Raw genomic sequence first — 15213 nt, 5'->3', positions numbered from 1 at the left:
AGAGAGAGAGAGAGAGAGAGAGAGAGAGAGAGAGAAAGAGAGAGTGTTTTATAGAAGACAAGTTCAAACTCTGCCTCAGGCATTTACTTAGCTGGTGACAAACTCAGCCTCAGTTTCATCATCTATAAAATGGAGATAAAAATAGCAACTTCTTCCCAGGGTTGTTGTGAGGATGAAGTGAGATAATTATGTAAAATCCTCAAGTGTTATATAAATACTAGCTATTCATCATCTAGGTTGATGCCTGTAATCTCCTTTTCTCTGAGTTTCGGAAAGGGGGAGGGCACGGAGAGAAGAATCATTACTTGTTAAAAAAAGACTCCCAAGGTTATAATAAAACAATACAGGAAATCCTTACTAAGTGACTGCTGTGTGCGGAGCCAGAGCAGAGATACAAAGTAGAGAAGTCACTCAGCAGTGCTGATCAACATTTTATTTTCTTTATTGTGCTTACTGGCGGAAGCAAAATGAAGTGGATACATTGGGGGTGGGAGGGCGGTCTGGAGTCAAGAAGATCAGAGTTCAAATTCTGCCTCAGACATTTTCTAGCTGTGTGACCCTGGGTTAGTCACTTCACCCTGTTGGCCTCAGTTTCTTCCTCTGTAAAATGAGTTGGAGGAGCAAATGGCCAACCATGCAGGTATCTTTGCCAAGAAGAGTCCGTAAATGGGTCCCGAAGGGCCCGGCACGACCGCACACCATTGTGCTTACAATGGAGCCAGACTAACGTGGAATGTTTTGTATTTCCCGTGGACACATGTGGGCAGGTTTACGCACTGATTTCCTCGCTGTGGACCTTGTATCCTCCCAGACGAGTAGAGGACCTCAGCGACAGTCTGGCTTCGGGGTCTGCAGCCCCAGCTCGGAAGGCCGAGGACCTCAGGGTGGAATGGCAGCCCAGCTGGCCTCTAGCCCGCCTGACCTTGGGAAAGCCCTTTCTCTCTTGGAACCTCAGTTTCCACATCTGTACAATGGAAGCCTTGGCCTCGAGGGCTTCTAAGGTTCCCTGCGGCTTTCCCAGGTGCCTGTGGCTCTAAGAGTCTGGGGCTTGGTGTGTGTATGTTTGTATGTGTGTATGTATGTTGGGGGGTGCCTGTGGCCGGGTGGGTGGTGGCGGTGGGGCTGGACTACAAGACCCAGCAGGCCTCGCGGCTTCAGGGGCGGGGCTACCCGGGGGCGGGGCGGGGCAGGAGGGCGCAGACTCCTTCCCAGAAGCGGAAACAAAAGAGCCCCCGCCCGCTCGCCGCCCGCCGCCTGTCCGTCCGCCCGCCTGCCCGCGGCACACTCTGAGCTCGCCCCTCGCTCTCTCTCACTCCTGCTACTGCTGTGGCTCTCGATCTCCTCCGCTTCCCGGCCCGCCCGCTCCCACGCACGCAGCACGCACACACGCACGTTCACTCGCTCCCCACTTGCTCCTCGCTCGCTCGCACACGCAGGCACGCAGGGCTCGCCCGGAGCCGCGGGGGAGTCCGTGTCCGTCGGGAAGGGACGAACGAACGGCCGCTCGCCTGGGGGTGCGCGCGCGTGCCTCACACTCACGCTCCGCGCTTGCACACGCACGCTGCCCTCGCCCCGCAGCCCAGCGGCCGCCTGAGGCAGGAGGAGCCCAACGCCCCCCGGACCCATGGCGCTGAAGCGGATCCAGAAGGTGGGTGTCCGAGAGCTCGGCATCCCGGGGAGGTGGGCCGGAGAAGGGACCCCTCCCGGCGCCGGAGATGTGACTGCAAATAACCTGTGCCGGGCGCCGGCTGCAGGAGGTGGCTTTTATTGTTGTTTATCACCTCCCCCCAAGTTCCGCGGGCCGGATTGGATTTGGGGTTCCCCCTCCCGATCCCACGGGGTGGGGCTTAAAATCTGGCTGCTCTCCCCGAGGTCCCGGGGAAGGGGGGGCATGGTGGGAGCGCAGGCCTCCGGTGCCTCGGGCTCGCTAGATTCCTTTCTTCACTGCGCCCGGGCCCCTCGTGGGCTGGGAAGGAGCCCCTTTCGGGGCACAGTTTGAAGGCCTCGGGCTGCCCATCCCCGCCCTCCTGCCCCTGCTCTTTGCGGGTCCCGCTTGGGGTTACCTCGCTGCCTACTGCCCGATCTGACCCAGGGGCACGGGAGAGGGTCACTCAGGGGCGGAGGAGACACGCAGGCCGAGCAGGCTGCCTCTTCCCCCAAACACTCCTGGCCGGCCAAAGAACTTTGCTCTAAAGTTTGGGCCTCTGCTTCGTGGAGCCCCCCACCCCAAGTGCGGCCAGGGCACGGAGGCGGCCAGCTCTTCCGTGCGCCCTCTTGGAGCCCAAGGACTCCGGGCACGATCGTTCGAAATCCGACCAGCTCTCTGGGCTGGCTGGGATTTGGTTTGTTTACCTGTGTGACCTTGGGCAAGTCATTTGGCCAAATGATCTCCCGCAAGGGGGAAGGAGGGGTTGAACCCGTCCTTAGGATTCTCTAAGGCCCCCTTTTGGGCCTCAGTCCCTCTTGGCACCACCAAAGTTCCCGACTTTTTAGGTGTGGAGCCCTCTCCTCTGGCTGAAGAAGGGGTTAGGCCGGACCAGGGGCGCTTAACCAGGGCTCCATCACCTCTTGGAGCTCGGACAGGAAAACCATTCCTTTCGGTGTTCTGTCGCTTTCTGAGTGAAAATGATCCTGTCCAGCGCTTCGGAGAAGGGCCAGGCGGGACCCCTGGAACTCCGGGGTCCCTTCCGGCCCTCACTGCTCAGGTCTTGTTTGGATGGTTAACTCGCTGATCAGTCGGCTTGGGGGCTACTTGTCTGTAGTATGGGAGGGGGGGTGGGAATAGCTCCTTTCTATGGCCGCCTTCTGGCTTTCTGAGGCGGATACTTCTACATTTGCAATACAATCAGGGCTTCCTCACTGCCGGAGGCAGCCGGAAGGAGCTCTGGGTTCTGGATCTGGGCAGAAAACTCTGTATGTGAGACTATTTGCACTTCCCTGTGTTCTCCGAGCCTCGCCTTTCTGATCTGTAAAATGGGGATGCGGTGGGCAGCCTTTTTTCCGTTTCTCCCTTTCCCGCCCCTGTGAGTCCTGTCTCTGTTCTGTAAATCCTCCCTAAAGGATCCACCCCGGCCATGGGAGTCCTTCCTCTGCGTCATGCCATGCTGCCCGGATAGCAGCGTGCATCTGTTGACCTCACCGCATGACTGGCCTCCTTTTCTCTGGCATACCTAGCCCTGCTCCTACTCCACACCTCCCGCCGGCCCGCCAGCTGTGCTCCCGCAGCTGGCCAAAGTTGCCAGAGAGTTTCTGCGGGCGTGTTTGGGGGTATTGGGAGCCCTGCTCCGGCCCCTTTCGGAGGAGGGCAGGCCAAATCCAGGGAGCATCTCCCACTCGCTTAGCAGCGGCCGGATCTCGAGCTGGGCAGCTGGCAGACGGGCCTCTTGTTTTCAGTTACTGTTGATGGAAGCGCTTCCTCTTGGACTGCACATGGAAGGGTCCTGAGCTGGATGCAGCCAAGCCGGACCTTTTGTTTCCGAGGGGTTCCGACTGATCATGGCATTCCAGGCCTTATTTTGCTCAGGTCCTCAATGACTTAGCATGGAATCTGCTTGGGCCAAACGGGTCCGTTTTCCATGTAAATTCCATTTTCTTCCTCCGAGGCCGAGTTTTCCCATATGCTTTGTGTATGTCCTCCCTGTTTTAATGATCAGAAGAACCCAGACTTTGTTCCTAAAATGAAGAGGGCTTAGAGTAGCTTAGAATAATTTGGGGAGTTGCCTTATTACACCCTGTGGATACCTTTCTCGCACTCTGTACTGAGCTCATTTTAATGGGGTTGTTTGTACCTGTGAATTATGTAGTCCTTGTAGGTTTTAAAAGTAGGATCTGGGGGCAGCTGGGTAGCTCAGTGGAGTGAGAGCCAGGCCTAGAGACAGGAGGTCCTAGGTTCAAATATGGCTTCAGATACTTCCTAGCTGTGTGACCCTGGGCAAGTCACTTGACCCCCATGGCCCACCCTTACCACTCTTCCACCTAGGAGCCAATACACCGAAGTTAAGGGTTTAAAAAAAAAAATTGGATCTCATTTGGTCCTCCTAATATTCTTGTGAGGTAGATGTTATTATGCTCCTCATTTTACAGATGAGGAAACTGAGGCAGACTTCCCAAGAGTCACACAATTAGCCAGTGTCTGAGGCAGGATTTGCACTCTGGTCATCCTGACTCCAGATCCAGCTGTATACCACCTGGCGGCCTATGAATTTATAGGTTCGTTACCCCCCCCCCACCACACACACACACACACACACACACGTACGTTTTTTTTTTTCCTTCTGTAACAGGCTTTGATATTATTGCTGTGTGGAGCTCGTGTCCCCAATCTGTTAAGGCTGTGCCTTTTCACAAGTCATCCTTATATCCAATTTGTAGAAATGAGTCGGCATCCAAACAGCTGATTCTTGCCCCTCCTTGCCTTGGATAATAATCACTCGTGTCAAGCCGATGGGGATTTGAGGAAGAGCCTTCTAACTGGGAACATTTCAGTCTTGGAAAAAGAAAATTCCCCAGTTCTTCTAAGGGAGGGGCCAAGGGATGACTTAAAAATAATCCAGTGTGAGAAACAAATCTCGCTTATCTAAAAACCTACTTCTAGGCTCCTTTGTGGAGTCAGACCTTTATAACTAACAAATCTGATTTTTCTTTTGCCTCTGATAGCTTTTCCTTCTTCCCCCTCCTTTAAAAGTGTAATGGTATGTGGGAAACTCCTGTAGCTGACGAGTTCTGACGCAGGGCTCCTCAGTTCTTCCTCCTTGGGGCCGGCTATTAATAGCGTACACCTAAATAAGCCCATTTTGCTTAAAAAAAAAAACAGACCTAGCAGGATGCAGAATTGCCTCAAGTCAGCTGGTATAGGGGCTTCGTTGGCTGAAGTGAATGTAAGCAGAAAATACATCAGTTAATTCAACAGACAAACCTGCCCTGGCCTCCGGGATCTTCCACTGAATTTGGGGCCTTCTCGTATCCTTGCAGGAGTGTTTGGTACTCATGAAGTCCTCACCAAACTCTCAGCCATCAGCCTACTCTAAAGGTCATGGCCTGATGCTTGGGTTGTTCTCTTAAAGAACTTCTGTACTTTTACATACTTAATTTGCTAGATAAACATTTATGGGCAGAATGGCACTTGGATTGCATCAGACTGAAGACCTGATAATTTACCGCCCTGGGCTTTGGCTTTGGCTTTGGTTCTCCTAGCCGAGGTGGCTTGGGAGTCTGTCTCTAAGCCCTCCCGTACCGGAGGAGGGCAGGGATCTGGGTCCATGCTGGACTGACTTTGGCTTTAGAGGACCCTCTAAAAATTGGGTTTCCTCTTTGACCTTTTTGATGTTTGAATGATTTTTCCTGACTTCTCATCCGTTCTCTTGTTTTCTCTCTCTCTCTCTCTCTCTCTCTCTCTCTCTCTCTCTCTCTCTCTCTTTTTCTCTATCTCTCTTCTGGGAGGCTGGCATGATTTTTTTTTTCCCTTCCTGAACTCTTTTCTTCTTCATTTCTGATCTTACTCTCTAATCATTTTTCCTAGTAGTAACCAGCTGAACCTTCTAGCCTGCCCAGCTATTTATAGCCAAAGACTTCAAGGCTTCGTTGGAAGGCAGTTTTTTTGCGGGGTGGGGAGGTGGAGGGAAGGGCAGCGTCCTCCTAAGCAATCCCCAGTAGTAAAAATAATCTAGTGGTTTTTTCTAGGTAGGGCTGTCTGAGATGTATTTACAGAGAGTTTAGTCAGTGGTACAGTGGAATCGGGTGTGGAGGTACTCAGGTAGACCTGATGGCCAGGACTTACTTCCATCCTTCAAAAGCCGGAATTGAAATATTGGCCTTTATTGAACACATTTGCACTGCGATAAGGCCAAAAAAGCTTTCTCTTCTGCAGTGTCGGCGCTCCTCACAAACTTGTCTTCGTGAAAGCCTTCATGGTTGGTACTAGCTTGGCGTTCTTTTCGGGCAATAGCTTAGGCTCAGTCCCGCTCAGCTCAGAATCATGGCTTCCTGGTCCTCCAAAAAGACAGAGAGGAAAGGCTGTTGGGAAAGCTCATGCTGTTTACTTTGTTATTTAGAAAACTACATGAGCAAACCCAATGTGATACATTCTTGTACTAGCCCTGACTGCATTGCTGCTGATACAAAGTGTCATTGTTTATTGTTTTCCACTAAAAATGGAAGTGTTGGGTAGCCTTTGTCTGGTCCGCCATCACCCTCTCCAAATGCAGAGCATCCGCCGTGACCAGCTTTAGAAGAAGCAGGTAGACAGGAAAACAGTTGGTAGGAATGCCTGAGGTGGCTTGTAGTGGAAGAGCAGCCTTGAGAGATGGCTTACAGGCCAGACTTCAACCCAGGTCCACACGAGCCTCCGCACTCTTCCAGTTGCTACCCAGCAGTCCATCTTTTGTTATTTTTACAGGATTTTTTTTTGATACTTAAAAAAAAAATGCTGTTCCTTTCCAAGGTTCCCATCCTTCCTAGAATTCTCTCTTGTATCCAAGTACAGTGAGGTGAAATAACGGACCTGCTGTGTCTAGTGGCGGCCTCTCCTCCTACTGATCTCTGGTCTCCTGAGAGGAGAGAGAGAAGTTCAGGGCATCCTCGGTCCCCTCCAGTCAAATCCGATTCTCTACATCTCACAGGAACTGATCTGCCTTCTGGTGTTTCCAAATGCTGTTTTCTGTTACATCTTCTTGCCATTGTGCATGTGGCAGCGTTGACCCTTGTCAGCATCAGTTCATTAGAACTTTTCCAAGTTTCTCTGAGTCTTCACCTTTGCCATTTCTTTGCTTTTGTTTTCTGTGTGTTGGTGGGATGTGGGCACATTTTGTTAGAGATTCTCTCTCACTAACTCTCTTGGCATTTACCTGGTGATAGAATTAGTGTCAAAGAATATAGAAAGTTCAGTTGGAAGTTCTCACACCAATCTACCTTGTTTTCCATGAGGGCAGGCCCAGTTCATTATTAATCAGACTATCTTCTAACAATCTCGACAACAGGGATTCTTTATTTTTTTCTTAAACCCTTAACTTCGGTGTATTGGCTCCTAGGTGGAAGAGCGGTAAGGGTGGGCAATGGGGGTCAAGTGACTTGCCCAGGGTCACCTAGCTGGGAAGTGTCTGAGGCCAGATTTGAACCTAGGACCTCCCATCTCTAGGCCTGACTCTCAATCCACTGAGCTACCCAGCTGCCCCTAAACAGGGATTCTTTTAAAAAGATTTTATTGCTAAATCTTTGGGTTTCCTCTTTGGCCCTTTTGATGTTTGTGTTTGTCTAGATTTCCTTTTCTATCCTTCCTCCTTCCTCTCAGACACCATCCCTTATAACAAAAGGAAGAAGAAAATAATTCAACCAGGCTGATCAGTATAACAAAAAATTCTGCTTTTAGATGCAATGTTTCCTCCTAATGTCTCCTCTTGTAAAGGAGCAGTATTGACTATTTTTAAAAATAAATTTTTATTGACATTATTTGCCTTTTTCTCTCTTAAAAAACAAAACAAAACACCACCATACCTTCTGTTTTAGAATCAACGCTAAGAATCGGTTCCAAGGCAAATGTGAGGTTAGGGTTAGGCAGTTGCTTGTCCAGGGTCATATAGTTTTGAATTATCTGGGACCACATTTGAACCCAGGGCCTGCTATCTCCAGACCTGGCTCTATTTGATAGCTTTTTTTTTTTTTAATTCACCTAATGTTCTCCCCACATAAAAATCCCATCTCAACCAGCATTAACTATTAGTAGGTTTTTAAAAATAATCCTCAAGGGGGCAGCTGGGTAGCTCAGAGGATTGAGAGCCAGGCCTAGAGACAGGAGGTCCTAGGTTCAAATCCAACCTCAGATACTTCCTAGCTGTGTGACCCTGGACAAGACAGAAGGTAAGGGTTTAAAAAAAATAATCCTCAGGTTTGTTGTGTGTGAGGTAGAAAGCTCAGTTATGTTCATTTTTGTGTACATGTGCTCAATATATCTGTAAGTAATATAATTGCATTCTTTTTGTCTTAATATATTGTGAAACAGACAAGGATGATAAAAATGAAATAAATGAGAGCTTGAAAAATATTTTCTACTTTTGTGTAATGATACAGAAAACATTTTTTGATCTTGAGCAACATTGAATATATTTCTGTTATTTTTTAAAACTCCCTGTGTGTGCCTTGGCGCACAGATCAGTTTTGTAAAGAATTATTAATCGCTAATTTATTCGCTAATTTGATTAAATAAGTGAATATCCTTTTTTTTTTAAGATAACTTTTTATTGAAAGATACCCATGGCAGCAATGAAATGAGAAGTCCTAATAGCTTGTGAATGGAATAGCTTTTCAGGAGGGTCATCTGGTGTGTGAGACTCCACATACAAGATGCTAAACAATATGAAAAGGCCAATTTTCTCTAATTTCAACTCAGCAGAAAGTTGTTTGTTGTTGTTTTTTTTTTAAACCCTTAACTTCTGTGTATTGGCTCCAAGGCGGAAGAGTGGTAAGGGTGGGCAATGGGGGTCAAGTGACTTGCCCAGGGTCACACAGCTGGGAAGTGTCTGAGGCCAGATTTGAACCTAGGATCTCCCGTCTCTAGGCCTGGCTCTCAATCCACTGAGCTACCCAGCTGCCCCCTCAGCAGAAAGGTTTCACCAGCCCTTTGCTCTTTGTTTTTCTCTGCGTGCTTGATGGGTTGTTTGAATTCTTTAATTTCCTGCTTGCATCTGGCCATTTCAGTCATTCAGATAAGTGTGAGAGAAACAACTAGGAGGCCAGTTTGAAGGGACTGTAGAATTGGATGGGGAAAGGTAGGACAGACAAGTGGGAAGAGCTTTAAATGTTCAGTTTGGGAGTTTGCATTTGATGCTAGAGGTAAAAGGAACCTGCTGGAATTGATTGAGTAGGGAGAGATGTGCTTAGGCCTGAGCTTTGGCAACGTCACTTTGCTGGGTGTGTGTAGGAGAGATTGGTGTGAGGATAAGGGGGAAGATTGGGATTTGCGGGCAGGAAAAAACAGCACTAGTTCAGGCAAGAGGTTGTGGGACCTGACCCAGGCCTGGGCACTGTGAGTAAAAAGGGAATAGAGAGCAGCTGGGTGGCTCAGTGGATTGAGAGTCAGGGCTAGAGATGAGAGGTCCAGGGTTCAAATGTAGCCTCAAATACTTCTTACCTGTGTGACCCTGGGCAAGTCACTTAAATGCATTGCCTATCCAGTACCATTCTTCTGCCTTGGAAGCAATATACAGTGTTGATTGTAAGACAGAAGGTAAGAGTTTAACAAAAAAAAAAAAAAAAAGGAGGTGGAGGCACAGGATATGAGAAAAGTTGCAAAGATAAATCCAGCCTAGTTTGGCATCTGCTTGCCCACCCAGGGAATGAGCCTGCATGACTATGGTGATGGAAGTGTCCTCGAAAGAAAGAGGGTCATTTGGGAAAGGGGGGAAAGTGAGGGAAATGAAATCTGCAGTGGCCGCCCATCCTTGTCCGATCTCCCCCAAATCGGTTGGAACTCCAGGTCTACCCTTCTGCAGCCACAAAGTAGAGTTAGAGAGTTAGAGAGAGAGAGAGAGACAGAGACAGAGACAGAGACCGAGACAGACAGACAGACAGACAGAAGCAGGCAGAGAGATTTTCTCAGCAGCCTCCTACCCATCACCTCCGCTGCTGCTGCTGTGGGTGCCTGGGCCATAGCAGGCTAGAATTGCTCTGAGGGGTAAATGGCCAGAGCAGAAAAGAGAAGGTTATATGCTTACTCTGAAGCCAGGGGCTGCAATTTTTAATGAGTGCAGAGAAGGCATAGTTGTATTGGGGACAAACCTCTCCATTCTGCTTTATGTCACCCCTCAAGGTCACGCCATGGCCTCCATTTTTAAAAATTTCCATTTTTTCTATAAATATTTCTTTTCTCCACCCCCACCCCTCCCCCCAGCTGAATAATTCAAAAAAAGAAAGAAAAAGAAAATCTTTGGCAAATACCAATTCCTACATTGACCATGTCCAAACTGCATGTCTCAGGCAGCGCTTGAAGTCCATCATGACTACTCAGCAGCCTCTGGAATCCGGGACATCCATCAGAGCTCTCTAGTCTGTCTGAAGTATTTGTCTTTATGCTTGTATAGATCGAGGGGCTGTTAGTGGCTCAATGAATAAGAGTGCCAGTCCTGGAGTGGGGAGGACCCGAGTTTAAATCTGGCCTCAGATACTTCCTAGCTGGGTGACCCTGGGCAAATCACTTCACCCCAGTTTGCCTAGCCCTTGCTGCTCTTCTGCCTTAGAATCAATGAGACAGAAAGGGGAAAAAAAACCCATTACCTAGATGGTTCTGCTTCTGTGCCCTTCACTCTCTACCAGTTCCTTTGCAACTTTCATTTCATCATTTCTTATGCTCCACTGTGTTCATAAACCCAAACTTGTTTGGCTCTTCCCCAATGCGTGGATAGTGCCGGTTTTTTGCTACTATGAAAAGAGCGGCTATACATATTTTTGTGCAAATGGGTCTTCTTCCTCTTATTTTAAAAAAAAAAAAAAAGGATTGAGGCATCTTTGGGGGGTATAGATAGGCCTGGCGCCCGCTGGCAAGGAGGTACTCACTGCTGCAGCTCTGCTGGCCACTGTTCAGCCAATTAGGATCCGAGAGCTGCCTGGTGCTTTGAAGGTGTGGGACTTGCTGGGGTCCCAGCTGCAGTACGTACAGAGGCAAGCCTTTGAACCCACATCTTCCTGAGCCTGAGATGGGCCAGCTACCCGCCACTTCCATGCGCCATCTCTTTCACAGGAATAATTAGGTCCAATAGGAAGCTCCCAGATTGTCCTTCTCTACAGCAGCCAGACCTCAGAAAGCTGTGTCTTCCCTCCCATCTTCTCTCACCCCACTCCCACACACACAAGGCCAGGTCCCGGAATTTTTCCTCTTCCCCGGAATTGCTCCAGTTACCCAGGTGGCAAGTTGTGGATCTGATGGGAGCCACGACCACCATCCCCTGCTTTCCTCTCTTCCCAAGTGTAGCATTGTCGGTGCTTTTGGGAGCCGCCATGGCCAGACCGGATATACTCGCCCAGGGAAAGACCCACCAAGGCCTGGCAGAATTGGGAGAAGAGCCTCTTCTCTGGTGGGCAGTTGGCTAGTGGTGAGCCAGGTTTGCCAACCCCGAGTTTGATTCCTACAGTGAATGAAATGATGGGACAACTCCAGTGGTTTGCATTTGCCTGGGAAAAGGTCAGGCAGGCAGCAGTTTGATCTGGAGATGTTCTGCCGTGACCACATTCAAGTGTTGTATCTGAAAGAGTTTCTGCCCACTCTGGTCCTGTGCGCAGTATAGAATCCATCCATCGGCGGCTGAGCTGGAAGGACAAGAAATGTTTCTGTATGAGTGGCCAGCCAGAGCTCATACGCGCCTGTAGTGGGAACACCCGGCCAGGAAATCCAGTAAGAATTGTTCCCTTGTTGTAGGAGTGGGAGGGCATGAGGAGAGCTGTGGCCGCAGCTAGCTGCCTTTGGATGGACTGACTGACGCTTTCTGAAATGAGTCAATAGTAGGCGTTCTAGTCATTGAGGCTCTGGGTGCAATTAAAAGAGTACTCGGAAACATCACTGCCCATTGGGCCGCTAGGCCTTTACTTTGTATGGAATGTGGAGATTAAAGTTGGCCGAAAATCCGGAGGCCAAGAAATAACCAAAGGGGCCACCTGATAGGTTTGGGGACTTCATTTACACAGCTTGAGATGAGTGATTTTTGCTACCCTCAGACCAGAGCAGCTGAGGGTGGATGATAGGTAACTGAGACAGTTTTATAGCGGGTTAAGAAAAGAAAAATCCCACAAACCACCTTAAGCTGTGGGCAGCCTGCCTTCTGGGAGCCTGGCAGTTTCTTCTCTCTCATGGCCAGCCCTGTTCCCGTTTATTTGATTACCTGCTTTGCATCAGTTTACTTTGTCTGCTTTTCCATGTTAAGTTCCTCAGAGGCAGAGACCATGGCTAGATTTGTTTAATGTAGAACACTTGGCATATTGTGTGCCTTTTGTAAATAATGCTGTGTGTGCAATTTCAATTTCAGCCAGGGCCCTCTCAATAGTATTTTTATTATGTGGGCTTGACACAGAGAGCCTTGGAAACGTTAAGGCTGTGTCGGCTCGAAAATAGACTGTTTTGTTTCTTTTTGATTTCCTGTCAGCCCTCGTAAACTGACCATGACTATACTGGCTCTTCCCTAATCCGGGTCTTGGGCTGCCTTGAAAAGTCTCTCGATTCCCTTACAAACATTTTCGAGAATGCTTTAATTAGCTGCTGACCCTGTTTGGGTGGCAAGCTTTTAAGCATCCATGTGGAATTCATGTTGGACTTGTATATCTCCGCGGGTACCCCTTGACCTCCGAGAGAGTTTGGACTTCTTGAGGGTGGAGACTTGGCAGTGTTTGTCCTCGTATCCCCATCACTCGGTATGGCGAGTGCTCAGAGTTTGGTCATCGAGTGACCTTTCTGTGTGGAGGGAGGATAAAAGGTATAAAGCAGGTCTGTTCTTCATGATCAAAAAGTCCTCAGACCCTTCCTAGTCGTGTAACCCTGGCCAAGTCACTTACCTGCCCTCACCTAGTCCTGTGTCGGTGAGCCTGCGGCACGCGTGCTGGAGAGGCTGCTCCTTTACCCCTCTCCATGTGCCTGAGGATAGTTCTCTCATCACCCTCCCTTCTGCCCAGCAGCCCAATGGGAGCGCTTCCTCTGCCCCCTATCTGGGCTAAGGGGGCTGCTCACATGCTGTGTGAGGGTTGCCGTTTGGGTACTCGATCTCTAAGAGGTTTGCCATCACTGACCTAGCCCTGTCCACTCTTCTGCCTTGGAACCAATGCACAGTTTTGATTCTAAGATGGAAGGTAAAGGCTTAAAAATAATTTTAAAAAAAGTCATTAGAATGGGGTGTCTAGGTAACCCAGCGGATAATGCATCAGGCCTAGATGGAGGAGGACCTGGGTTCAAATGTGCCCATACATATTTCCTGGGCAAGTAATTTCATCTCAGTTGTCTAGCCCTGACCACTCTTCTGCCTTGGAACTGATACTTAGTATTGATCTTAAGACAATTGGCAAGGGTTTTGGTTTTTTTAAAGTCTTTAGAACTGTAGTAATCAGCAGTATTTATGATTGAGTTGAGGATGCTGTGTGCTCAGTGTTTTCTTACTAGCTAGATTAAAATCAATCATAGGTGGAAGCTCTGTGAAGACAGTGGCCGACCAGTTAGGTGGATCTAAGTGTGTCGGTTGGGTAGATTTATATTATAATTTATCAACAAATGATATTTATTCCTCATGTAAATAAATGGTATTAATAAATTATAATTACATTTGCCTGCTAGGTACATTTCAGTTCTTGTAAAGAGCAAGTCTGTTCAATGATGAGACTGATGGTACTCATGATGATACTCAAAGGTATAGATGAAAGATAGAGCCTTTCTCCGTTCACAGGGGCATTTTGTATGTTATAAACCAACTCCCTGCTCCCCCTCTCCATTTTCTGGGCTCCCCTCTCAGCGGTGTAATGTCACAGACTTAGTTCTTGGCTCCGTCTCTCTTAATCATCTCTCCTGTCATGCCTCCTTCTGCCATCCCTAATATTTCTCAGATTGGTCCATGTCAAAGAATGGCAGATCTTCCTGGAATGAAATGCCCAATCTCAGATCTGTCTTGTGTAAAGAAAAAACCCTTTATGTGGGAAAGTATACGTGTAGTCTTTTATGCTTGTGGCCTTTGGAAACATGCCATAAGAGTTCCCTGACGTTCCTTCTCTTTTAATAGAATTTGGAAGTGTGACACAGTCTACAAAGAAATGCTCGTGGCTTCCCCCAGATATTTCAACACTGTTGTTGTCTCCCTGTTCAGAGCAGCAGAGTGAAACTCTTTTGAGTTGCCTTTAAGAAGTTTATTTTTGTTTTTACTTTTGCACACAACTTCCCTTAATGAAGTTTCACTGTGTTTGCGAATAAGAGGAAAACAGAAACCGGAACTTCTGTGTTTCCAGCAAGTGGACTTGACCAAAATGACAGTGTCATAAGTTTAGCAGAATCAGGTAGGAAGTGAAGTGAAATCTCTTCTAAGAATTTTGCTTCAAGACCCATGTTGTTCTCTGTTTCTCATAACCTCAGTGATTAGGGATTGTTGTTGGTGAGTCACGGCTGACTTTTTGTGACACTAATTGGGATGTTCTTCTGGAGTGGTTTGCCTGTTGTCTTCTCCAGCTCATTTTATAGATGAGGAAACTGAGACAAACAGAGTGAATTCCTGACCCCAGCTGTGCCATCTAGCTGCCAATGTCATTGTCCTTTAGATTTATGTCTCTTCATATCATTGATTTAAAAAAAAAAGCTTCAGGAGAGCCACTTGGATGTTGAAATAGTCGCAATACCAGAATATCAAAAAGACCCAAAGAAGGAAAAGAATTCAAATGGACAATACCACGTAGAGCAGCTCTCCTAGTAAAGAATTGGGATCTGGTGTACAAATTATGTTACAATATATTAGAAACAGCTTAGGTGAGCCAGTGGATGAGAGCACTCGGACTGAAGTCAGGAAGATCCCATTTCAAATGTAGCCGCAGATAGCTACTGGCTGTGTCACCTTGGGCAAGTCCCTTAGCCTGTCTGCCTCAGTTTCCTCAGATTATATTTGTAAAGCACTATTATATAAACCCCAAGTTCTAACATCATGGAACGCTCTTGTAAGGTAAGAAATGATGGAGGGAATGAGTTCAGAGAAATCAGGAGATTTGTCGGAAATGCTGCAGAGTATTAAATTCAGGCAGAGAAGAGTTTGAATTCTGCCTCAGGTGCTTGCCAGCTGTGGAACAAGATTCCTTACCTGTATAACCAGGATAATAATGGCATCTACATTACATCAAATGAGTTAACATATAATACGCTTTGCAAACCTTAAAGCTCTATACAAACTTTAGGCATTATTATTTAGGTATAATCCTAAGTATTAATTACTATTTTTATTGAATTCTGATCAATGCAATGACCGACTGTGATTGCAGAGGAACAGTCATAGCAGTACCCACCTCTTGAGCTTAGCTACTGAATTCCCAGGTTTGGCTTACTTGTCTTGAGAATGAAGAGAAAAAAGTGTGAAAATCCCCAAATATTTAAAAAAAACTATTCAGAGTGGGGCAGCCAGGTAGCTTAGTGTATTGGGAGGCTCCGGGTTCAACTGGCCTCAGATACTTTCTAGCTGTGTGACCCTGGATAAAACCCTAACCTCCATTGCCTAGCCATTC

General features: G+C 47.8%; 1 protein-coding gene across 1 annotated transcript in view; it reads left to right on the top strand.

Moving 5' to 3' along the window:
- The first annotated feature begins 1178 nt into the window (after window positions 1-1178).
- Window positions 1179-15213, top strand: part of UBE2D1 (ubiquitin conjugating enzyme E2 D1) — a 35033-nt gene continuing 20998 nt past the window's right edge. Inside the window, exon 1 of the mRNA XM_044659221.1 lies at window positions 1179-1648. Coding sequence (XP_044515156.1) covers window positions 1625-1648 — 24 coding nt within the window. The 5' untranslated portion in view covers window positions 1179-1624. The remainder of the gene's footprint in view (window positions 1649-15213) is intronic.

Source organism: Gracilinanus agilis, chromosome 2 (assembly GCF_016433145.1).
Source record: "Gracilinanus agilis isolate LMUSP501 chromosome 2, AgileGrace, whole genome shotgun sequence".
Taxonomy (NCBI): domain Eukaryota; kingdom Metazoa; phylum Chordata; class Mammalia; order Didelphimorphia; family Didelphidae; genus Gracilinanus; species Gracilinanus agilis.
This window is presented reverse-complemented; position numbering and strand designations above follow the sequence as displayed.